The following is a 27,297-nucleotide window of genomic DNA, read 5'->3' on the forward strand; positions in this document are numbered from 1 at the left end:
TTAAAAAATAAACGTATTTATGAAAAAAAGTATAGTACTGATAGTATTCAAGGGAGACTAAGAACGTGAAGATATAAAGCGGAAAACTGCTATTAAAAATTTATCTTGAGTCTAGTGATCTAGGAAACTATAGAGATATTGCTGCTATGAGTCTTAAACAACGAACGGTCACTGACCGAGTTGATTAGAGAAGAATACCCGGTACAGCGAAGTAGCGAAGACTAAGCTGCTAGATCCAAGACCCAGGACATTATGCCATTTTTTCATTGTCATCATTGACATCGCCTCAAGATTATTTCTTTCGCTCTATTTCATTCTTCAGGGCGAACAACACAATGTGAACATAGTCTTCTTTATTACACCTTCATTTGTATCGCTTTAGATATCTTTTCCCAATAGTTTTGTTTGTTATCCTTTTTTGGAAAGTACATTTTTATGCGGTTATTACTTAAATGGATTTCTTGATGATTTTTGTCCATCCACTACACTGTAAGATTTCTATGTTTCTATTGGTTCGCTAGTGATTTAATTTTCTTCCTCATTGATATAAATTAGCTAAGGGCGTTTGGGAAATATAATACAAAAAACTAACAGTATTGGGTTTGTTATCTTGCGTCGCGCTCATAGTAATTTACGTTATAGCTAAATTAAATATTAATCAAAAATCAAGTGCAGTACAAATAAAACATTGAATCGATTTTCGGTTGATAAAAACGGAAGTTTGAACAGAAAAAAAACAAAATGTGCGAAAAGTCTGCGATTTTTCGTTATCAGTCGATATTTTCTCCTCTCTCTCCACAGAACCGCTTCGCAGCACTCTTTCAAAAAATAAAACAAAGATCACGGAGAGAGGGGATGGAACAATCCAAATTTTAGAGCCCGTTGGGATTTGTTTTGCCAATCACAGAACATCCCAATAAATATCTGTATACGTTAAGCTTTTTGCTTTTCACAATCAATTGTCAACTGGCGAATTTTGGCATCCATTTGTTTCCCAGTTCACACACAAACATAACCTATGATTACTAATATATACGGCTACCATTATAACTAGTACTACTTCTTCTGATGCAGAGAGGAACTTACCTATCTTTCCCTGTACCACCTCCCCCGGGGTTTTCGCAACTTTCGGGGGGAGAATTTGAGCGGACTGGGGGTTGCTGGTTGGCTCTTTCCTGTTCGTCGTGGGGACATTCCCCCTTGCCCAGTGTTACCATTACTCGTCGTCGACGGTTCGTCACATTCCATAGATGAGGAGACAGAGTTCAGTTCGTCCGAGCAGCTGGGCGATGATGTACCACCGGACGCGGAGGAACTCGTGCCGTTCATTTTATGTTTTTTCTTTCTCTTTCTTTTCAGCGGTATTCCCGACGAGTTTACCAGTGCGCTGGTGAAAATGGATCGTTTGTACGTTTTGACTGGAGTACGCGAGGAGGATCGCGTTCGCATAGAAGTGCAGTTCAATTTTTCGATACAGACGATTGGCTGGAGGGAAGATGATTTGCCGATACACTCGGAAGAAGTTCGTTTCTTCGGCCTGCAGGCTAAATGGCGGGTATTGTTCACTCGTGAACGCGAGATAGGGCGATCAGCGGGTTCGTCGGTTGTACCGATAGGTTGCGGAGTTGCACTGTTCTGATGGGATGCTGGGGTCCCAGGGCGGGTGATAGCCAGCGGATCCTCGGTACACATGTTGATCAGCGTCGAAGATGTCGTGTCGCAATCATCACTCACGAAGATACTGCGAGAGCTAATTGAATCACACTCCTTGTCATCGTCATCATGGTGTCCACCGCTGACGGCAACCGAGGCCACCGGAGGGCATGACACACCTCGTACACTGTTGGCAATCAGTTTACTGCGCATGGTGTTCGGTACCAGCGGTTCTTCGGCGGGTGCCGTCGTGTTGGAGATGAAATTTACATTTACTCCGATCGTAGAGGAAGATACGGACACGTTGTAATCGATGCGAGTCATCGTGGTTGTGGTTTTTGTTACGTATCTACTGCTGGGTAGCGGACGGGTGCTGGCACGATTAGGGATGATGATCTCTTCGATTTGGCTGGGTTCGGGTGTTTGGGGGGGATCTGTGAAAAAACAGATTGGTAATTTATACTCGATATTTTCATTGAATTGACCGAAACAAAAATATTTGCAAGGGATTATCATAGCACTGCACCTTTTGAGGACAAAGAGTCTACAACAAAAAAATCTGTTTGTTGCATTCGAACACTAAATGTCACATCCCATGGATTAAACCCTCTAAACGTGGGTCCGAGCTACAGCTACAAATGGCTTATGTCCATTTGATATGCCGTCCACTCAATTTAACCTCAGTCGGTGAGTGCGAAAGTCGATGTTTTCGTCAAAAGTGAAATTTTCTAGTTCCAGAATTTTTGGATTGTAGAAAATACTTTCAGAAACGGTGAGTGTTTTGAGCTTATTAAGTGAGTGTTTTGAGCTAATTAAGAATAGTATTCGTGGTTTTTATAATAAAATATTTTTTGTTTGTGATGACTTCGCAAAATCGACATGACACGACGATGGGGCGAAAAAGATCACTTTTTGGTGGGGCGAACATGGCCACTAGCCTCGGGCTAAATAATAAATCTGTTTTTTTATTACGAAAATTTGATGATTTTATGAAGCTTGACACCATTTTCGAGTACGTACCAACGTAATAGTTCAAAAATCCCCAAATCTCGAGCATCACAAATACGGTCATTTGGCATAGACATTTCGGATATTTTTTTCTATTGAAATAAGTGAATCTAATCTACAGCAGAACAATGAAAAAAACTAATTGCTGTTTTTTTGCTCTCGTTAGCCCCACTGGAAGCGTTGCAGTATTTTTCATTTTTACACAATCCATTTCTGTCCAGTTATAACATACCCACCATTTTTTATTATCACCAATCACAAATTTAAGAAAAAAAAACAATACGAAACAATAAATACGGCGTATAACAATAAAAGTCCCTTTTGATGTTTCCTTACGTTATTATAAAAAAAATATTACTCACCAATTTCTGCCTTCTTCGGCGTCTCCGGTAGTACCTCTTCCTCGTCGCTCTGATCTACCTTTCCGTTGGACGGTACTTCCTCTTCATCCAGCATCGTCATCGTATCTTCAAACTCATCATCGTCATCATCATCATCGACATCGTCTTCCTCCTCCTCCTCCTCCTCCTCTTGCTTCAGTTTTTCCATCCCGGACGAGACACTAGCGTGAGACTCCTCCGTGGAAGACTTTCTCGATCCCTCTCCATCCAATAATGTCTGGTCTTCCTTCTTCATAGCCTCGTCTGACGTCCCGTTATCATCTTTAGTAACCTTCAACAGTTGTTGTTGCTGTTGTTGCTTTCTCGTCACGATACGCTTCTTCGCGTTTGGCCACCCGGTGCGGTTGATGCGTTTCTTGAAGAATCCAATGCTTCCTCCACCATCGAAGGACTTAATGGAAACGGCAGCAAGCGGACGGGGTTTCCGATCGTACTGTACAATTTTTCGTACGATACTCTCGTGCCGGCTGACCATCTTCAGGCTGAGCGGTGGATCTTTATCACAGGTTTGTACGATATCTAGCAGATCCCGCTTGGTAGGTGTTTGGTTTGAATTCAGGCCAATTGGAACAAAATTTGATTGAGGTTGCACTGTAACGTCCAGCAGTAAATCGTCAAGCTTAGCATCATCCACATTTAGGAAATTTTCCAACTCTTGACACATCACCTTATAGTTAATAAAATTATCCTCTAGCACCGGGGGATCGAACTTAATTTTGTTAGGTTCCTCGGATGGGATCTCCTTCTCCGAAATAGGATCACTGCCGCAGGAAGATCGGATTTCGTCTCCCAGTGCCGAATCACCATCCTGTTGTTTCTGCTGCTGAATAGCTGCCTTCTTGGGACTGTACATAGGACTCGGTGGGAGAAAATGACCGGAAGTCATCGCGATACTGGCACACCCGCTAATCGTTCGTCGCCTGTTATGTTGCTGCTGTTGGTGGAGTAAACTAAGGATGGCTAGAGTTGACGCATGCTCACGAGGACTTTTCCGTGGCCGGTCGGCATCGATAAGATGTTTCCGTTTCTTCAGCGGTAACGACAGCGAATGCTTATCGTCGTCATCCGTTATCAGAATATCTCCACTAGCAGCCGGGGTTGCAGCGGTGGTGGTGGTTGCAGTCGTTTCGTTAGTTGAAGCAGTTGTTGGTACTGCAGAGTTGATACTACTGTTGCTGCTGGCAGAAGAAATTGGAACATTTGATTCGGGCGTTTTCGATTTCATCCGGTAGTTGAGGATGCAACAATTTTGTCTCAATGGTGGTAAAGGCCCCATCTCGTATGGCAGTTTTCGATACGCTGAAAATAATACATGAAAATAGTATAAAGGTAAAAGATAGTCAGGGGTTGCTTAGGGCACATAACCGGTTTTAATTTTCCTTACTTTCCGTCTTCGACTCGTCAATGAAAAAAAAGTTTATGTTTTATTGTTGTCAGTGGCGCCTCGTGACACAGGTTGTGCACTGTTTAAGTGGTACGATATCATATATAACAGTTCGTTGTAAGTGAAAACCAAAGATTGAGGAATGGATATTCGCTTGTGTTTTTCAATACATTGAAATAACGATATACTTTTCGAAGGAAGTTTTTTTTTCAAACTTATTTCGTATCATCGATACAGTACAATTACAATTCGGCGCTCTGCACGTCGAGATAATCTTTCAATAACTTCATCAATAAAACCGCTTCAATGTTGTAACTGAGACAGCAATTCGTTTTCAACTGCCATAAGCATAAGTCTCTCCTGAAGGTGTGCATACAAGTTCTTGAATCTGTGCAGTAACTTATGTGCACGGAAAAGATACTAACAGAGTGACAAGAGATACTTGAAATTTTAAGTTCGATGTATTATAAGATGTGTGTAAATATACGCAATTTCGGTGCACAAGGCAAAGCACTCGAGTTCAGAGCACCATGGCAATGCGATATGAAAAGATTGTTTGGCTGTTATTGGCGCAAGCTGCATGCGCTTGCTGCAGCTTAGGGAAAATTTGTGCATATTGCGCTGTGGACAAAATCACTCCTTATTTTATATTCGGAGCCATCCGACATGCTTTCAAAAATAGAGAATATAAAAATAATTACATGCGGATGGGGTGATGCAATTAATTCCTTCAATTTGATCTGTTGTGCAGTGCACGAGATGCACATGAGGAAGAGACGCCCCTGACTGTTGTGCCTCCTAGCATTTCAACATAAACCGGTGCAAAACAAAAAGTGTTCCAGTGTGTTCATTGCAAGTATCGATAGGTGCGATTGAATGATCTTTGCGAGCCAATAATAGTATTGTTAGCATCGCTATAATGAACAATTCAGGAACTGCTATAAAATATGAAATGCCACGTTAGTTATTTACATCTCATTTGTCACCTGACAGCATTCGTTTATATAAAATCTGTTACAAAACAAGATGAAACGCTTACATGCCATTTCGCCGACGGTCATTAGGAATAAGGTCATTGGACATACGGTCAATTGGCATAAAGGTCATTTGGCATAAAGGTCATTTGGCATAGAGATGGTCGGGTATAGAAATTCTTATACCCGAACCCGACCCGTACCCGAGTGATCAGCAAAAAAATTTACCCGTACCCGACCCGTACCCGATTAAAAATTAAAAAAATTACCCGTACCCGACCCGTACCCGATCAATAATAAAAAAAAATTACCCGTACCCGACCCGTACCCGATAAAAAATAAAAAAAATTACCCGTACCCGACCCGTACCCGATAAAAAATTACCTGTACCCGTACCCGACCCGAATGAGTAGTAAAAATTTTACCAAAATTCAGTATGGAAAAAATAAAGTGTTTTAGATATCGAGCCGTATCAGGCTCTAGTTGGTAAGAAAAATACATTAAAATGCTTGTTTACTTTTAAACATATAAATACACTGTGAAGCATGAATAATGTAATGTAACTTTTTTTTAAACATGCAAAAAAAAAAACAAACGGTTCATCCGAATTCAAAATTTATTTTTTCATATTAAAGTACAATCCTTCCGGGTAATTGTGAATATAATTTCATTCAAATGGCTGCCTCGGCTGGCCTTGCAGTACGCCATACGGTCGGTCCAGTTTTTTAGTACATTTTCGATTGTATGCAGTTTAATTTCAACTATGGCTGCACGAATGCTGTCCTTCAAGGCTTGAATTGTCTCTGGCTTGTCCACATAACACTTATCTTTGACAGCCGCTCAAAGATAATAGTCTAACGGTGTCAAATCACAGCTCCGAGGCGGCCAAACGACATCCGAATATCGACTGATAATTCGATCTTCGAAGACTGTGCACAGATGATCGATCGTAGCGTTGGCTGTGTGGCACGGAGCGCCGTCTTGTTGGAACCAAAAGGTGTCCAAGTCTTCCTCTTCAAGTAACGGGAAGAACCAATCGCTAATGATGACGCGGTACGCGCCATTGACCGTGGCGTCGGCTCCTGCCTCATTTTCTAAGAAAAAAGGCCCAATGATGCCGCCAGACAAAAATCCGCACGAAACCGTCACTCTCTGAGATCGGCTTCTCCATGATGACGTGCGGGTTTTCCGTCCCCAGATGCGACAATTTTGCTTATTAACATACCCGCCGAGATGAAAATGTGCCTCATCCGAGAAGACGATTCCGCAACATTACCATGATTTTGAAAGTAAAACTGCACTATTTTCACGCGGTCCTCAAGCGTATACACAACCATTTTCGTTCAGCGGAAGGATACAACTAATACCGTTTTCGTTTTTGAACCTAGACGCGGGTTACTCTGACTCCGAGTAAAACGAACACGTGGTACGCGCCCTAAACAACAACTCATGAAAAAAAGAAAAAATAAACAAACTTGCATGGATGCGTGGTGCGACCCGAGAAAATTTTCAGAGCGAATCTTCGCGATTGGAGTCCGATCTAGAGCGACCGCAGGTTGCTAAAACAAACATATCAAACGTTGTTTGGGCGACTCTGGGTCAGCTTTCGGGCTGCTCTGATCAATAAACGAAAACGGTATAAGTTTCTGTCAAATCAGAAGTGATATTGAGGTTACCAATGTCGAAATAACCGCTAGTTCAAAAATAAATGTTAGATGGCGGACCCTGTAGATTTTCAATATCAACTCAAATTTTTCGAGAAGCATATTTACCCAAAATGTCGTAATACCCGTTGTATTCAATTTTGGGTAGGTATGGTTTTTACGAAACAGTGCGACTTTTGGTCCAATTCTTTAAAATCACAAGTAAGCGTGCTCGTTATCTTAACACACAAATAAAAATTCACATTCGAATCACTTGAAAAATCACGTAAAATAGTTCCAAATGTGAAATTGAATATTATACGTGACGAAAATAAATGTTATGCGAACATCCCCTAAAATGAATAGTGTGTTATCAGTTCGTTTACGTGAATTGACCAAAGAATCAAACAATGTACGTGTATTCCCGGTGCGAAAAATTTAATTTTGAACATGGTGAACAGTGAGTCCTTCAAGTGTAAGTAGTTTGAGCATTCGTAGGAAATATTTTTGGTTACAATTTTTTACTACAAAGCAAAATGAATTATGATTTTGATTTAAATTAATCTGTCAACTATGCCCGTTTTGTAAGCCTCACAAACCCACACCAACGATGTTAAGCGTAGCTGGTGGTTTTTACAGCCATTGAACCATCAACGAGTGAACACGGTGAAAATTTGAGCATTTCGCGTGAAAAGATTTTCACCCGTACTTTTGCGACTGTCACGCATCGAGATTTTCAGTGAAAAGAAACGTAAATTAACTGGCAATATAGCCCAACTTGCTGTGCCATCAATCGGTGTCATTTCAAGTGAGGTGACACCACCCAAAAGTGCAGAATAAGAAGAACTTCTATGCAGATTTTCTGAAATAAATGTTCATGTTTTTATGGTAAGAATCCTAATGATTTTTATGAAAATTTTAAAAATCTCTAGCCAATATTTAAAATAACAGTTTTCTGGTATCTGAATGTGATATGAGTACTACACTACATTTTATATACTGCCCATACTTGCATATCAGTCCCATATGGGAAATCGGAATGTTGAGAAAAAGACGATCAAAAGCTTATTTCCGAATTTTTTTATTTATTGTGCTCCCTAATGCTGGTCCCGGGTTGGCGGTTCAATACATAGGACGCTGGTCTTACAAGCCAGCTGTCGTATGTTCGAGCTCCGACCTGGAAGGATTCTTAGTGTCAGTAGGATCCATAGTACTAGACATGCAAAGATTCTGTACGCTAAGAATCGGCTGCGAAGTCTGTTGAAACAGAAAGACCAAAATCCACGAAAGAAATGTAATGCCAAGACTTTGCTTTGCTCCATAATGCTAAATATCGGTAATACACCTTTGCTGTTCCAATATTGCAACAAATGAAATTATGGAAATTTTGCACTGAATGGGACTGATATGCGAGTACTTTAGCATATGGGACACAGAAATGAGTTGATATTTTTTCTATTTTACTGAACAAACCCTTAACTTTCATTGCAATTTCTGAGAGAATATTGAGGAAAGACTCCATTCCTCAAGCTAACTCAAAATTGGCGAAAATCGATATGAGACTGATATGCGAGTATGGGCAGTATTAGAATCAAATAACTTTTACTGAATTGTGCATTAAACAGTTTTAAAATGGCAGTCCATTAAAACCTACGTGAAAAGTAGATTCCGACCGCAACATCATAGAGCTTAGGCAGTGTGTCTTATTAAATATGTTATAAACAAAGTAGGGTGGTAAATATTCACATAACTTTCCACGTAACTATGATTGATCTTTTTTTAAATGAAGAAAAAAATGTTTTTTTTTCTGGAAAAAGATGCCAGTTGACAGGTCTGGTCCTAGGCGCGAATGTCAAAACCCCTTGAATCAAATTGATTATTTTTCGGAAGAACTGTTTTGCAATGAAAAAATCTCGTCAACGTGTAAACATATTTATGTGAAGTACAAATGGTCGGGTAATCGATCCGAAAAAAAAATTTACCCGTACCCGACCCGTACCCGAGTGAGCGGTAAATTTTTTTACCCGTACCCGACCCGTACCCGAGTGAGCAATAAAATTTTTTACCCGTACCCGACCCGTACCCGATTGAAAATAAAAATTTTTACCCGTACCCGACAAAAAACCCGTCGGGTACGGGTACGGGTCGGGTTTCGGGTAAAATACCCGATACCCGACCATCTCTAATTTGGCATACACAATATTTGACATAAAGGACATTTGAAATACGGTCATTTGACATACGGGTTTCCTTACTAGAAACAATTGTTTTCGGACTGCATTACCTTGTTTTCGTTGTATGAAAAATACAAAATAAACAATGCGGAATCGCCGCCTTGCGACCTTTTTATGCATGACTAAGAAATAGCCCCTAGCTTTATATTGATCGGGCAAACGAGTGGATTACAGGTTTGTGTGCGGGGGCCGCCGCTTACGACGGAGGCTTGACGACCAACTTAGATGGCGTGTTGTAATCGAAGTAGTCATTCAATATCTAATCAACGAAGGTATTATGTAGCCTTAGCAAAGCCTAGCAACGTAGGTTGTTGATTCAAATTAATTTTCATTAGTCATTAGTCAATACATCTAACCAATTGTACGTTTTACTCTGCAATACCGCGTCGTCTCTGTGGTTTAGTGCCAACGAGCCACCTTGGCTTCGCATTGATAGATTAACATAAACGATCCGCCAAAAATTTCGGCCTTTCGAAATCCGGCTTTCCAAGGTTTCTGCCTTTTGCGTAAGTCTGACTATTATTTTCGGGGAGTACTACAAAAGGCCGAAATACGAAAGGCGGGAAAACGTAAAGCCGAAATACAAAAAGCCGAACCTCAAAAGGCCGAAACTCAGAAAGCCGAAACGATTTTTTCAACGAGCAGACCGGGCAAACGGTTTGCTCGTTGAAAGAATCGTTTCGGCTTTCTGAATTATGCAAGAAAATCTTCGGCTTAGCTGCCTGACTTTTCAGTCAACAAAACTAAAATCAATTTTCAATTTTTGATAGCTTCTCATTTTCTCTAGGTGTTTCTACTACAATTGTAACACTAGTGGACGAAACAGTTTTTCAGGTCGGAATGAAATTATTTTCTAAATATACTAAACGTTAGAATTCTTACCAAATACTTTGTACCACAATAATAACACACAACTCTAAAAACTGGTAAAAAATTAGATCAGCGAAAAAGAACGAACAAAGGTGATCACGAAAGACAGTTGTTGGTAGATGAATAATGAAAAAATCAGCTGTTTTTTAAATTAGAGCGAATCTTACAAAAGTAAACAAATCGAGTTACTCTCTCCTACCAATAAATGCTTCAAAATCCTACAAATTTTTCTAAAAATTCGGATTCTACAAAAATCTCAACCTAAGTAATCCAAAGAACTATAAAGGGCGAAACTGTCATTCCATTTGTTTACGTTAGTTTCGCCCTCCGTGTTCCATGCCAACGAACAGGGCGATACTTTAATTGCTAGTAAGGAAGGCGAAACTATTTTTTTTCTTTATTTTAGATGGTTTACGAACCTTTTACTACTGGAAATAGTAAACGAGACAATAAAATTACCCGCAGATTTGTCTTAGTCGCAAAAACCAACCAATTTCACGAAAAATGCGCAAGAGCGTAACTTCATAATTCACACAGGAAGCGTAAAAGTAAACAAATCGAAAAAGAGCTGAGCTCTTTTTATGTTGATCTACTCTGTAGGTATAGAAGGAAAGGATGCCAGATTTAAATAAATATCTTTTCTACTCAAGTGAAAAAATCAATTTTTTATAACTAATATGTAGACAAAAAGTGGATTTCCGCTAAAAATGTAACTTTTTCGTGAGAAAATTATTGTAACTCACTCGCCATTATATATTTTTCGGCCTGTTATGCTTCGGCTTTCCGAAATTTCGGCTTTATGTGATAGATAAGAACATCGTCGGCCTTATGTATTTCGGCCTTTCGTATTTCGGCATTTTTTTAGACTCCCTATTTCCGCGATGCAAAGCGGAGCGATTTCGTCTTAACATATGTTTACCTTTTTTGAATCGGCATTGTGTGATTCGGCATTTTCAGGCTTTTTTTACCGTATGCCAAACAATGTGTAAGCCAAATGTCTTCATGTCAAATGACCTTTATGCCAATTGACCGTATGCCTAATGGGGTGTACGTTATTTGGCCGAATTTTGTTTGGCATAACTTTGTTTGGCATAAATTTGTTTGGCATATATCTATTTGACATAATGTCGTTTGGCATAAAATAAAAAATATATACTGTTTCATTTGGCATAATTGTTGTTTGGCATAATTTTCATTTGGCATGATTTCAATTATGCATATTTTCTTTTGATTCGTTTTATTCTGGGAGTAATTAAAAGGTTGAAATACATAACGGCCTGAAACACTTGGATTATAGGTTTTCCGATTAGTGATTGGACGACTCGGACTGCGTTACCTCGGCGGGTTGGCGCCACCGAGGTTGCCTTGTCCTCGTTGTGGTCTCAAACTAGAAAATAAATGCTAAAAGCGGCTTCGCCGCCTTGCGTTTTTTTAATGCGAGGCCAAGGGATAGCTCCTAGCTTTGAATAGACCGGGCAAACGAGTGGATTACAGGTTTGTGTGCGGGGGCCGCCGCTTCCGACGGCGGGTCGGCGGCCGACTCAGCCGGCGTCGCCTCGGTGGCTGAGTGCCACCGAGCCTCCTTGGCTTCGTTTATGTGGCTGCGCCACATTGATAGACACATAACAAAGATATTCACTTAAAAATCGAGAGTAAGAATCGAGCACTAATCGGAAATACTCCCAGAATAAATAGAATATTTAAAGAAAATATGCACAATTGAAATTATGCCAGATGAAAATTATGCCAAACATCAGTTATGCCAAATGAAACAGTATGTCTTTTTATTTTATATCAAAAGACATTATGCCAAACAAATTTATGCCAATCAAAAGTTATGCCAGTCAAATTTATGCCAAACAAATTTATGCCAAACAAAATTCGGCCAAATAACGTACACCCTGCCTAATGACCGTCAGCAAAATGACCGTACACCGATGGGACTAATAAGGGAGTACTCTTGTTAACGAACAAAAATATACTCGCATACTGGTTTTATCCTATAGGGCTACCACGTTTGGCATAATGGTTATTTAGTATAATGATCATTTGGCATAACAGTAATTTGGCATAAAAAATAAACATGCTGCCTAACAGAACTTAACTGAGGGCTAGCCCCTAGCTTTGGGTATTCCGGGCAAACGCCCGAAACTAGACAGAGGAAATTTCCGCGAGGCGCTGCCGATGTTTCCGACCTGAATTATTTATAACGAACAGGGCTTGTATTGTGAATCCTCAAACGAACGAAGCAACAAAAAATATCTGCTGTGAACACTTTGCTTGACATAGCTGAATGAGAGACCTATATTAGAGAGAAACTGGATGCGTGAGAGTATATGCTACTGAGCAGACCAATTCCCCTTGCCAAGTAAATTGTCTGTGTTCTCATTCTCAGTTAACACATGAACTAAGCAATCCATGACAATGTAATGAAATGAAGGGTTCACTCTCGTTAGTATTGTACGAGGAAGAAGACCATGCCTTACGGTGTGCTACAAGACGCGAAGCAACGTCATATAGGCAATGTTTACGGTTTATTTTTGAAAAGTAGGTTTACAGAAATCATTTTTAACATAATGTTCGCATTCCAAGACCAAATTTGATCACATTTCAAACAGACTTTAAACATTTTATAGCAGAAATTTTGCAATTTAAAAGCAATGTTCTTTAAATTAATATTCATCGGAATTAAAAGTTATGAAACTAGTTTCCTCATAGGCATCTACAATATGAGAACCATTCATCAAATGCTAACCTCATGAAGCATAGGTCTCAGCAAGCGGGCATATTCATGAACTAACGAACGAACGAAGCAGCTCTCCTGGCTTGGGTTGCGCTGTGAATTCTACCTGACATACGAATGTGTGTGAATAGCACAGATAGTGAAACCCTTTCGTTCATATTCGTTGCTTCAATATGCAAGCCCTGATAACGAATAGAATATTGTGCTAGCATTAAGTGAGTTGCTTATATAAAATGATAGTGTGCTATTTACTACAGAATTTCAAAAATAGAAAATAATAATACTGTTTCATTTAATATTATCGAAATATTTGGACCGAAACTAAGATTCACACATATTGTTCGAGTTTTCCTTGTGAAACATTCCTCGATCGAAAAACAAACGAAATTTCCAATTAGATTAAAATATTGCGAGTCCAATAATTATTATGGCAAATGGCATTATGCCAAATGACCACTATGCAAAATAACTATTATGCCAAATAATCATTATGCCAAGCGGCGGTATGCCAAACGGTATTATGCCAAATGACCTTATGCTTTTTTCGCAAAGCGGTAAAATTTCAAGTTTGATTTCCCATTCGTGTGAAACTTTTAATCGTTCGATACAATTAAGTTTGTGGAGAAGGCGATACGTCGAAATCCGCCAATAACTTATTCAAAATTTGTAAGAACTGTATCGAAAACGAAGAAAAATGTTTTTATATTGGACATGGAACCAACTGATTTTTTCAATCGAATTTCAGCATTATTCAGTACACATTGGATAAAGACAAGAATCGACCATATATTGATACTTTTTCGAAAAGAAAGCTTAGAGTTACGGTACAGTAGTTTGATCACAAATGATGGTAAAATTAAACCGTGCTCAATATTTTGTAAAAGGCAATTAAAAATTGTGAGTGGTAAACAACTTGACATTTCAAGAATCTTAGAGAACCAGACACATCCAAATGTCCTGGACGAAACACGATCCTTGGAATAATTCTACCATTAATCGAAGAAAGGCAAAAAGATTTGTGGGTAAACTTGCATGTTGAGCGTACTTAAATCTGCAAATACATGAAGTTTCGATTCACATGGCTTGTATTTGTTGCTTACTTTATGAAAAAAAAGTATGAATACTATAATACAATTTTTTTGAACAAACAAACGTTTTCCATATTCAAAGATCGATTCATACAGTTTATCTTACATTAGCGAAAGATTTGCATGCACTATTGGACAGAATAAAAATTAACACAACATGTACATTTTTTTTACTGAAACGTGCTTTTTAATACGGGACTCGTATAGACTTAGTACTTGCGATATAGGAAAAACCTGAATTGATATTTTTTCCGATTTTTGCAATTTCGCAAAGTAGGGTAAAAATAAACGTTATCCGTCGGGCTAGAACCCACGTGGAACAGATCGTCGGACTAGAACCTATGTGGGAGTATGAACAGTAAATGTTTCGCTTGAAAAAGGTCTCCGAATTTAATTATAATTAACTCAGACTCATTCCTCTGCTCATTTACATGTTTCCTAAAAGCCTTATACATAGTAGGATTTCAATTTCCATCATACATTTTTCAAGTAATTGACATGGCAACGCTTGACGGTTTTCCTGTATAATTCATTAATCTGCACGTAATAATTACGCAGGGCGTACGCTTCAAATTTAGAATACCGTTTAAAGCGATTCTTTTAGTCATTTTGAGTTGTCCCACTAAAGCGGTCTGGCATAGTGGATATGCCGGAGCTGTCGACTTGATCTTTTTGGGTACAAAACAGTCATGAGGCATAACAGTACAACATAAATTGTTATGCACTGGCGAGTTGAAGACGAAACTTGAATCAAAAAAAGTTTATTTTCAATGTCCGAGAAAAAACAAACTCACCGGTATTCCCAAAGTATTCGTACATCTTCTCCCGGCTCTCGTCCTGCCGCTGGAACGTTTCATACCACGGTTCCAGCGAGGGAACTCGCTCAAACGCGAACCGATACGGTTCAATTTGTTTACAGTTTCGGCTAAATGTGCTCCAGTTGAATACCCCCATCCCATCCTCCTTCCCTTTGACATAGTTGATGATATTTTTGCCACAGTTGGACAGCAACTCCTGGTGCTGGTAGGGTGACGTCGGCGACGATCGGGTTCCCAGTAGCAGTTCTTGTTTCTGCTTCTCGGCACTGCTGCTGGTGACCGTGGAAGGTGCTGGCGTAATACCGCGGGCACTTTTTTTAGCACGTTTTCTGCCCACTCCTCGTGGTGGACTCATTGCGGCATTTTTATCATCTTCTACTGCTGGGGCTGGCTGGATGGGGGCTTCCGGAAATCGCAACCTAGATCCCGGATCAGGAAATTTGTAATACTCGGCATTGTCGTGTATAAGCCCTGCCACACCCCGATTGGGTCGACGTTGCTTTCCAGAGGCCGATTTCGGTGTTGTAGCGAGCTCCTGATTTGTTTCCTTGGCAGTTCGTTTATTTGGGGAGCCTCTCGAGCCAGCCGGTACTGATGCCCCCCGTTTCCCTCTTGGTGCGGGCGTTGCGGCAGATTTTCGCATGCTGGAATTTCGCCGGTCGTAATCGCTACTCAGCACTTCTTGAGAATAATCCCCGGGGCCAGTTTCCGATGTTGTTTGACGATCTTCGTCTGTTTCTTCCTCTGAGCTATCATCTTTCTTGGGGAACATGAAATTTTCCGCTTCATCATTCAGTAAACTTAATTCCGATTGCCGAACCCTGCGTATTTTTACAATCAAACCATTTTTATTGGTTTTGCTTTGACTTCCGGTTGCGTTGGGGTCCTTAGTAGGGGAGGCTGTCTTTTTACTTTTTAGTTTGGGTTCTTCAATAACCTTGTAAAGCAGCGGGGATTTTACGGGAGGTCGAGCTTGTGGGGATGGAGCTCTCCACCGAATTCCCCGAATTTTAACATCTAACGGTCGCTTTGAGGATGCTGATTTCTTTTTATCATTCTCACTGGATTCCTTTGCCGTACTCTCCAAAATGCTTTGCATAATTTCCTCCTGAGAAGCGATTTCATCCTCTCGGGGTTCGGAGTAATTAACACGTTTAGCGGACTCTCTTCTCACCCGAGGTTTCCGCATCGGTCCCAGCGTTTCATCTAGCAAACTGGTAAAATCTTCGTTCAAATTAGCTCGTTTGGGATTCTGGCGCAAGCCCAGACTAATCCGTTTTGTGTTCTTGGGATCCAAACCCTCACATTCCATCAGCTCGACCGGATGACTCACCGGTTTGAGAGTGGATCCTTTCAGTCCCATTCTGTCCGCAGCACCGCGCTTCGATTGACGATCTTTCTCCTTCTCGCTAGTAGTACTGCTATCGTTGAGCACTTTCATCTCATTCGCCTCTGCGTCGAAGACAGGAGCTTTCTTCTTCTGCTGTTGTTGGCTTTCTATTTCTTTTGCAACCGATTTGACCAACTCGGCTGCAGTCGATCCGTTATTCAGTATGGCTTGCTGAACGAGCTTAGCTGCCTTCACTTTCTGATGATTATGGTGATTCAATGTGTTATGAGGATGATGATAGATCGCCGAGCGTCGTCCAAACATTTGCGATTCCGACGCGTTTTCTGTGCTTTCGGTTGCTGCCGACAACGGTTTTGCGATTCTCCGACCGGCGTACGTGCGTTTCGCAGGAGGAGAACTCGATTCCGGATTCTGGGCTGCACGGATTAGTTTCTTCGAATAAGTTCGGATAACTTTTGGTGCTTCCTCTGGTTCACTGTATTCTTTTTTGCGATCTGATTCGCGTTTTGTCTCTACCTCCCCACAAACTTCTTTCACAGTATTGTCCACACAAATTCCACTATTTGCAATTTCTTCTTTTTCTTTCGCCTCGAATGATTCAACAAGTTTTTTATTCTTAGTTAAAAATGCTTCCAATCCAACACCACCATCATTGATCAGTTTATCCAACGCGACAAAATTAGAGTCATTGTTCACAAATGCACTGTGTTCTTCCGCGACCAGATGGTTTGCCAAAACATCGTACTCGATCCGGCAGATTTCACAATAACCGCACTGTTGCTGTTGATGGGTTTGCTGCTTTGTCGTTGCATTGGTTGTGGCCGTTGTTTTCACACTGTTCTCCACTCGAGTTGTCGTTGCTTCCTTGCCAGTTTTGTTGCTGGCGGCGGCACTCGGTGGTGGAGGAACGGACTTTTCCCGCTCACTATCGAACGGTGAATTACTGCTTTTCGAGTTCAAGTTCAACCACGGCCACTTCTTAAACAGTTGGAATGCCGGTCTGTAGTGCCGCTGGAAGGATTCGATCTTAACAAAATCCCCTCGCAAATGCTGCAAATTAGTTGCCTTCTTCGCGGCTGCCGACGGTTTCGACAGGGCGCACAGATCCGGATCGGCTTTGCAAGTTTCGATAACCTTGTTCAGAAACTTGATCGCGTACTCCGTGGTCCAGATCGGCTTACCCCAGGATTTGGCCAGTTGTGCCGGGCTCTGGCTGTTGCGATCGGGACGGAATGTGGTAAGAGTCGGTGCGGCTGCTGCTGCTGACACCGGTGGTACCGGACTGCACGGACTGTCCGGACGGGACCGAGCCGATGTCGCTGAAAGACGATTGTTGGATGCGCTTGAATGATTGTTGCTGTTATTCTGATTCTGCTGTCGAACACGCTGAAGCATAGCATCCGCACGACTGCGCGGTTTAGTTGGTTTATTCTGTGAAGGAAGAAAGAAGAGTATAATTTGGTTAGCTTTCTAAATCATTCCAATTAGAAGTACTACTACATAAACTGAATGCGGAGATGATATATAAAAATTTAATATCGGTACCTTTCTAGTGAATATAGAGGGTGAATTAGATAGGTGTTGTGTGGAGTGTTCTCCAGCGAGAGGGGTTTCACAGGGGCACAACTAAAAGTTCAGCTGTGTTGCACCTGAAAAATCTTTTCTTTTACCCGACAATTTTTTTAATGAAATACCCGAATCCCGACCATCGCTAAAGTGCAATTTTTGAAACTCGAATTATTTTCGGTTTTCAGCCGGGTACGGCAAAAATTCGATATTTCCAATCGGGCACGGGTCGAATTCGGGTTCAAGAACTTATATACAAGACCATCTAAGTAATTCATTTTATTCATTATAACATTGGCGATTGGATAATTCCCCAAAACAGTCTTACGTCAGTCGTGCGGATATGAGTCTCATATTACCTACTTCGAGTATTTTCTTTCATTAACTTGTCTTCCGAAAGCTCTTGGGTTAGACTCGATTCTACGTTGTGAGGGAGAGTGTTCGGTTACCGGCATCTATACATCAATGGAAAGCTTAAGTCCCTAGCTAACAACTGAATAAGAAAATAACAGATCGGCTGAAAAGTTCGTATCGTTTCTATGAATGGGCGCCACTAGAATTAAATCCATACCATTTTCAGTTAGTACCAAAATCAAAAGATACGTGTATAAATTTGACAGCTGTCTGATTATTAGTTTGTGAGATATTGCATTTTGAGTGAAGCTACTTTTGTTATTGTGAAAAAAATGGATAAAAAGAAATTTCGTGTGTTGATGAAACACTACTTTTTGATGAAAAAAAGTGCCGCATATACCAAAAAATGGCTTGATGAGTGTTATCCAGACTCTGCACCGGGCGAAGCAACAATTCGTAAGTGGTTTGCAAAATTTCGTACTGGTCATATGAGCACCAAAGACGATGAACGCAGTGGACGTCCAAAAGAGGATGTTACCGATGAAAACGTGAAAAAAATCCACAAAATGATTTTCAATGACCGTAAAGTGAAGTTGATCGAGATAGCTGACATTCTAAAGATATCAAAGGAACGTATTGGACATATTATTCACGAACATTTGGATATGAGAAAGCTTTGTGCAAAATGGGTGCCGCGCGAGCTCACAATCGATCAAAAACAACAACGAATTGATGATTCTGAGCAGTGTTTGGAGCTGTTATATCGAAATAAAACCGATTTTTTCGTCGATATATAACAATGGACGAAACATGGCTCCATCACTTCACTCCGGAGTCCAATCGACAGTCAGCTGAGTGGACTGCACGCGATGAACCGAACCCAAAGCGTGGAAAGACTCAACAATCGGCCGGTAAGGTTATGGTGTCAGTATTTTGGGATTCGCATGGTATAATTTTCATCGACTACCTTGAAAAGGGAAAAACCATCAACAGTGACTATTATATAGCGTTATTAGAGTGTTTGAAGGACGAAATTTAAAAAAAACGGCCTCATTTGAAGAAGAAAAAAGATTTGTTTCATCAAGACAATGCACCGTGTCACAAGTCGATGAAAACCATGCTGAAATTGAACGAATTGGGCTTCGAATTGCTCCCTCATCCACCGTATTCTCCAGATTTGGCCCCCAGTGACTTTTTCCTGTTCTCAGACCTCAAGAGAATGCTCGGTGGTAAAAAATTTAGAAGCAATGAAGAGGTAATCGCTGAAACTGAGGCCTATTTTGAGGCAAAGGACAAATCGTACTACAAAAATGGTATCGAAAAGTTGGAAGATCGCTATAATCGCTGTATCGCCTCTGATGGCAATTATGTTGAATAATAAAAACGAATTTTGGCAAAAAAATGTGTGTTTTTATTAAACGATACGAACTTTTCAGCCGAACTGTTAGGTTGATTCAATCGATCGAAAAAACTTTTTTATCAATATAGTAAAGTGATAAATTTTGGCCATTTCAAAAAAGGTGTTCGATTACCGGCACCCCAAGAAATTTCGTTAAAAATTTATTCTTTTCGGAGGCATTTTGGACAAAAGTCTTCATTGTCTGATGGTGACTTCGCCTTGGCTCTCTTGGCCAATGATTTGGATGGTAACGCCTTTGGTGTTGATTACGCCGGTCTTCCACCGGCTTCGCGAGATTGAATACGTTGCTGCAGTCGAATTTATTGGCTTTTTCCCTACGTTGTAAGGGAGAGTGTTCGGTTACCGGCATCTATACATCAATGGAAAGCTTAAGTCCCTGAATAACAATTGAATAAGAAAATAACAGATCGGCTGAAAAGTTCGTATCGTTTCTATGAGAGGGCGCCACTAGAATTAAATCCATACCATTTTCAGTTAGTACCAACCTTCAAAAGATACGTGTATAAATTTGACAGCTGTCTGATTATTAGTTTGTGAGATATTGCATTTTGAGTGAAGCTACTTTTGTTATTGTGAAAAAAATGGAAAAAAAGGAATTTCGTGTGTTGATGAAACACTACTTTTTGATGAAAAAAGTGCCGCCGATACCAAAAAATGGCTTGATGAGTGTTATCCAGACTCTGCACCGGGCGAAGCAACAATTCGTAAGTGGTTTGCAAAATTTCGTACTGGTCATATGAGCACCGAAGACGATGAACGCAGTGGACGTCCAAAAGAGGCTGTTACCGATGAAAACGTGAAAAAAATCCACAAAATGATTTTCAATGACCGTAAAGTGAAGTTGATCGAGAATATAATTTTCATCGACTACCTTGAAAAGGGAAAAACCATCAACAGTGACTATTATATAGCGTTATTAGAGTGTTTGAAGGACGAAATTTAAAAAACGGCCTCATTTGAAGAAGAAAAAAGATTTGTTTCATCAAGACAATGCACCGTGTCACAAGTCGATGAAAACCATGCTGAAATTGAACGAATTGGACTTCGAATTGCTCCCTCATCCACCGTATTCTCCAGATTTGGCCCCCAGTGACTTTTTCCTGTTCTCAGACCTCAAGAGAATGCTCGGTGGTAAAAAATATTAGAAGCAATGAAGAGGTAATCGCTGAAACTGAGGCCTATTTTGAGGCAAAGGACAAATCGTACTACAAAAATGGTATCGAAAAGTTGGAAGATCGCTATAATCGCTGTATCGCCTCTGATGGCGAATTTTGGCAAAAAAATGTGTGTTTCTGTTAAACGATACGAACTTTTCAGCCGAACTGTTAGGTTGATTCAATCGATCGAAAAAACTTTTTTATCAATTTAGTAGAGTGATAAATTTTGGCCATTTCAAAAAAGGTGTTCGATTACCGGCACCCCAAGAAATTTCGTTAAAAATTTATTCTTTTCGGAGGCATTTTGGACAAAAGTCTTCATTGTCTGATGGTGACTTCGCCTTGGCTCGCTTGGTCAATGATTCGTATGGTGGCGTCATTGGTGTTGATTACGCCGGTCTTCCACCGGCTTCGCGAGATTGAATACGTTGCTGCAGTCGAATTTATTGGCTTTTTATCCACTAAGCAACGTTTAATGGCATTAATCAGTACATTAAAGCTAATTTTCCTTGACTTGGACGATTTGTTTGAAGCCGTCAAGTTGTCCACGTGTTGCATATCACCCGAGATGCCAGGTAATACAATAAGTTGAGCTAGCAAAAACGAAAAGATTGCGCCAAGTCTGTAATTTCTGACGAATGTCTGCAAACAATCGAAGTTTCAAAAGTCTGTGAAAAATTTTTAGAGGAAAAAATGTTTACATGTGACCTAAGAAAATTTTATAATTTACAGACAAATTTGCAGAATTGGCATCTCTGCATATCACTGACAATTTTTCGCGATTTGTCGAAAAAATGGGGTGGAGGTAACCGAAATCGGCATTTTGAAAATTATAAAAAATAAAACTTTGGTTGGGAAAATTTTGATAGCATCCGGTATTAAATCACGAAAAAGATCAATTTCACCTCATAAATATTTCATCCACTACATTTTCGATTAATGCTTTTCAATTTATGTTACTATGAAAAAAGTCATAAAAAACGTTTATCTTGATTTTCACGCAATTAAAATTTGTTTTAAGCGCACCAAAAAATACAAGTGTCTGTTTGCTTTGGTATTCGGCACAAAAAAAACGTGCAGCTATTACACACACAAGACATTTGTCGGAATGACGCTATCTGCTTTCTGTCAAAATTTACGGTGGGGTGCCGGCAACAGAACACTGCCAGTAACCGAACATCTTCCCCTACATTCTCTATGTAACCGCATGGCAACACTTGATATTTTTGCCTTTCTCATACAGAAACACAGCGTTACCTCTACGATGCCGAGGGCAACAGAGAGCCGAGTGTCATATACCATTCTCGGAAGTGGATGAACCAATTTCTGTAAACTTAGATTCCAAAGAAAGAAATATCTCGTATAATCTCATAGCCTGTTTATGCATATCATACGGGATTCAATTCACGGTTCCAGACTAACGGGATAAAATGTACCAAAGTGAAAAAATAATTGCACTCGATTGTCTCCGAGACCACTAAACCGATTTTCATAACCTTGAATTATTGAATATCTTTCGGATCCGACTTCCGGTTCCGGAGTAACGGGATAAAATGTGCAGAAATTTGAAAAAATAAGTGCACTCTAATATCACCACCCCTAAACCTGTTTCTTTAAATTTTGTTTAAAATATAAGAACTTATAGAACATAGTTTGCAAAGAAATGTTATATGAATCCGACTTCCCATTCCGGTGTAACGAAATGAAATTTGAAAAAATCGAAAACGGTGCACTCGACATTCTGGGAAACTGCAGATTCAACTAAGATTCAAATGAAAGGTTAATTGAATGTTATTCGGATCCGAGCTCCGGTTGTTGAGTGTGTTAAATTTGAAGCCTTAATTTGAAACGACGATGCAAAATACGTAAAAACTCGAATGAACTGATCCGATATATTATTTCTCTTGTTAGGCATCATTGCTCCACATTTTCATTCCTTTTTCCTATTTTTTCAAATCTAATACATACCCTAAGATTTTGTATACTTCCTTATTTTTTCATGAACTAGTGTGATTAATTCAATCTATTGAAAGAATGAAAGACAATACTCACCTTGTATTCACTGCCGGTGTTGATCCTTGCAGTACTGGTCGCTTGTGCCGTTGTACCACTGGCCGTAGCCGAAGGTGTTGCACTGAGACATGGTGACGACGGCGAAGCTTCGTTCACATACTGCAGATGGTGATACGGGTGTGAAAGTGGTGTCTTCGGCGTTGAAGGTGTTACCGGCGACTGCTGATAGCTCGAGGGGCCTCCGTCCAGGCCGTCCGCAATGTAAGCCTGAGTGTTCTGGTATTCTTTATCGGTGATAAAATGGGTGATTTCTTTGTCTAGGAAAAATTCAATTTTCTGTAAAACGGAACAACAGAGCCCCACAGTAATTTGAAAAGCAGAGAGAGAGAAAGAGAAAGAAAGCGAAGAAAATCAATTAGTGTCTGTTGATTTCATGTTGAAATTTGCACGGAGGCTGTGCGCGCTAAGGGATGCGATGGGATGAGAACGAGATATGATGGGCAACCAGTTGCGTGACTCGGTGAGTTTTGCTGGCTTCGAGATATTATATCGCGATGTGGGTGAAGGGCGACATTGGGTGCAGCGAAGGTGGAAACCGAGCACGAAACGGGAATACCTTTGCTAGCAGTGAGCAGCGATTTTTCGGCCATTTTAAGATAAAGAGCTGCGTGGAAGATGTTAGTAACGCAGAACAGGCAGTGCAAGAAATTCTACCTTCAGGATCGGCGACGTAGATGGGAGGATCGAGCGGCATTTAAACAAATTGCTTCGAAATAACTATGTGCACCACACAGAGACGTACACGATAAACACCATAGGAAGAGATCTTACACATCCCGAGAGTGTGGGGGCGGTAGTGAGTTCCACGGAGTCTCACCCACACTGAAACGGACCGATTGCGCGCGCATTATTGAGAGAAGGACGAACATCACAAAGCCAACGATAAACATTCAGAGCTGTCAGTCTCGAATGTGCACTGTTTTTCGGGAAAACGAACGGAATCGAATAATATAAATGAGAGAACGACCTAATGGAAATAGTGCAGGGTTTTGGGAGAACTAAAGCGAATAACGTTTTTTTTTGTTCTTTTGCGTTGGTCTGTGCCTGTGCACTGAATATAGCAGCAAGGCAGAACCGAGACCGAAATATCGATCCAACGGCAAGAAGATCTGCCTGACTGATGGACACGGGTTGGCTGATGATGATGATGCGCGAAATTCTTGGAAAAATTTTACTCGTTTTTGGTTTCATCATGTTCGAAGCTAGTTGGCATCTCAGATGCTCACTTCCATCGAACCGCATCATAAAATAACATTCATTATGAGCTACACATTTCGTGCAACAAAGATTTACGATTCAGGAAATCATATCCATAAATTGGCAGCATTGCTGCTTTATCAGTAAAGAATATTACATTTGAAACTACACCGAGTCAGTATCAAACCGATACACACAAAAAACTAGTCACAGAGAACCCCTCTAATATTCAATCCTCTAATATCTTCACACTTCCCTCGGTCATAAAGGCACCTACACTGAAACAAATAGGAGATGTAATTCTGAATGTTATTTTGTTTACTGCAGCATCATATCAAAAACATTTGGCTAATGTTTGTTATAATAATGACTTCTTATGCTTTCACTGTTATTAATAAATGAACTTTGAGTTCCAGATCTTGAACATATCTTTCTTTGCTCTACATTTTCAACTCACAGAAATAATATAAATTGTAAATAATTCTGAATTGATCTGCCTACTAATCATCTTTTTGATTATTCATTCCATACAGAAACATAGAAATTCGAATTGATATTACGAAACTCATGACAAGTCCGAGCACAAAAGATACGGAGTTTTATTTCAGTGCAACGAAATGCAATGCTGCTGCTGAGGCTGCGAGCGACTAGTCCGGTGATAATGATGTTTTCGTAATGTTTATGTTTGCCATATTTGCTTATTCTTCTCTGTACGTCTTGTTACGTTCGTTCAACTCTCACCAGCAGCAATGTATCAGGTGAGAACATGTAGTGGTGAATCATCGGTTATTGTTCACCCACCGCCGGCACTCATGCACAATATAGCTAAGACTGCGCCCGCTGTAGTAAGGGCATTATCACTCAGCTTGTACGTATTTGTCATATTGCTGCCACCGTGGTTTGGCTGTCGTCGTGTGATTGTAGTGTTTTGTGTTGCTTCTGGGGGACACCAAGCGACACGGAGACTGTGTGATGTGCCACAGCAGAGTGCGCTACGTTCGTCGAAGCAGGGGCAAAAAGAAAAAAAAAACACGATATGAGCGCTACGTACAGCCGAGCACCACTGGCAGCAGCAGCAGCATCAACAGCACCATCAGCGAGACTGGCTTTTTTCCGATAAATGGATGTATTTTCAGCCATATTTGATTTACGCAATGGTGGCTCGTTCGCTGGTAAATTGAAGGCAAAATTTAACTAATTTAACGCTTCCCTGGACTAGAAAAATGAATAATTCGCACTCACACACCCGTACAAAAAGAAATATTCGCTTTTGTCAAAGTATGATAACAGATGGCACTGACTAACCCTAGCACGGAATTTGTTTCGTATGGTGTAGATACTAACCGAGCAAGGATGTAACACTTCTAGGACACTGTCCACTTGGTTCCCAATAAAATTTTAGCAAATTTTACACGTTCAATGAGGACTAACCACTCCCGACTGCCTGTCCGTACGCGTTTCTCGATGCAAAGTAAAGTGGAAACTCGCTCTCGGTGTACACTACGCTGCTTGGCTGAACAATACGACCGTGATGAGTGGTGAAACGATCGCACTAGTAAGGGGGCCAATGACGATGACGAAGAACGAGGAGGAAACGAAGGTACAACGAGAATCATAAGCTTTGCTGGGCTGGCGCTGTTTGCTGCCGAAGGAGGAAGGCAAGGCGAAGCTAGTTGATGGCTGACACACTGACTGAGGCTGACTATACTACTCTTACTTTACCAGCCGTTGTCCGTGTACGCTTCGGTTGCGAAGTTGGAGGAATTGGGTTGGTCTGATAGACGGCGAGCAACCGCTGAACATGAGAGCGCATTCATTTTCAACGCTTACTGTGCCAAGATCGAAAACATTACAAATAGTCATAGTTTCAACCCTGAGGTACATTCGCGAAAAGTGAACTTTTCGTTTCAGAATACCAACAATTTCACTTCCCGAAAGCTGTATGTGCCTTGTAAACATCATCAAAAGAAAACAATTCGAAATTGGTAACCAGTGACGGCTGACTCTAGATGGGGGTCTTTTCCTTACTGCTCTACACACTTACACTATCTCCTCATTCTTGCTTCCATGAACACACTCTGTCTGTGTGAAACTCAATTCATACCTTTCAGAAGGTAGCTGCTTCTAGAAAACATAACTCCACATATTCCGAGAAAGACAAAATTATAACGCAAATGGCGACCGCAATGGCTGCTTTTTGCACGGTTAAAATTCTTCCCGTCTGATTCACACCCAACCGCACTGAATTAAGCGAACGCGAGCGAAATTTTCTTTCATGTTTTCACTTCAGCACACTGAACAGTACACGAGCGAAGGAATGGAATGAAACTCACTGTAGACAGTAATAGCTGCAATTTACTTTTTGGGAAGAGCACGTGAGTGCCTCTATCATAGAAGTGAGTGGCTCGAGCACCGAGCTGGGCAGAAAAAGTTGCACCAACAGTATCCGAATGGTTGCCAGTCTAACAAAACATACATGTCCATCGAAAGAGGGTGGTTTACGTTTTACTAACCGGTACTTAATAGTGAACGAGCATTAAATGATAACTGTTTAAATTAGTACCCAGCATAAAATGATGACTGTTTAAATTAGCCAGTGTATGCCGAAAATTGTTTTCGTTCGGCACGACAGCAAAACTATTGCACTTTGATGCAAATACTAAAAGAGGATTGCAAATAGCAACAACTTTACATCTACTTAGCGATTTATGTTGAACTGGTAGCTGGTAACGAGGCAGTTTAACGAAAATTGTTATGCGCACTGACAAGTCGAAGACGAACCGTAAAGCCGAAGTTGTTTTCGTCATTCAAATTCATTTTACATAAGTTTCAGATAGTTTGATATTCAGTTCAACTGTCAATATGGCACTTCTGTTGCATCCCGATAAGTTATATTATAATTGCCACCTAATATTCCTAAAACATTCTAGCGCACATTTTACTATACCATTACCAGTCTACAACCGGTCCACGGTTGTTAGCAACGAAAACGGAACTCACGTCACTCATCAAAATCGATTTTGTTTCACCCACACCTTTCTGTTTCCTATACCTTCATCCAGTTGATATTCCAACAGTATATATTCATGTTGCTTTCTCGTTCGCAGGTCTTCCTGCGCCGACGTGCAGTGCTCTGGGATAGCTCATTTGCACAGTTTCTCCGATGGCCTGCTGGTATTCGTATCTCACTTTTTTTTCCATCCGGTCAATCGATATTCTGTGACGTTTGAACAGAGGCCAGCATTTTTTTTTGTTAGCCTCCAACTGGAATTGTTAACAGCAACAGCAGAAGTAGTGGTACGAAGATAGGCTAGCAGTGGTCGAAACAAAAGAACTGGAAGGAAAAAAAAACTGGAATTCGAA

General features: G+C 40.6%; 1 protein-coding gene across 2 annotated transcripts in view; it reads right to left on the reverse strand.

Annotated features, from left to right (window-relative positions):
- Nucleotides 1-336: 336 nt before the first annotated feature.
- Nucleotides 337-27,297, reverse strand: part of LOC131433737 (protein chiffon) — a 33,554-nt gene continuing 6,593 nt past the window's right edge. Inside the window, exons 1-5 of one of the 2 annotated variants that reach the window (XM_058600317.1) lie at nt 26,987-27,195; nt 22,717-23,013; nt 14,793-17,598; nt 3,024-4,361; nt 337-2,087 (exon numbers count right to left, since the gene is read on the reverse strand). In XM_058600317.1, coding sequence (XP_058456300.1) covers nt 1,087-2,087; nt 3,024-4,361; nt 14,793-17,598; nt 22,717-23,013; nt 26,987-27,022 — 5,478 coding nt within the window. In that variant the 5' untranslated portion in view covers nt 27,023-27,195 and the 3' untranslated portion in view covers nt 337-1,086. Of the gene's footprint in view, nt 2,088-3,023; nt 4,362-14,792; nt 17,599-22,716; nt 23,014-26,986; nt 27,196-27,297 lie in introns of those variants that run through there. The other variant, XM_058600316.1, reaches the window with a different exon arrangement.

This window comes from Malaya genurostris, chromosome 3 (genome assembly GCF_030247185.1).
Source record: "Malaya genurostris strain Urasoe2022 chromosome 3, Malgen_1.1, whole genome shotgun sequence".
NCBI classification, from domain to species: domain Eukaryota; kingdom Metazoa; phylum Arthropoda; class Insecta; order Diptera; family Culicidae; genus Malaya; species Malaya genurostris.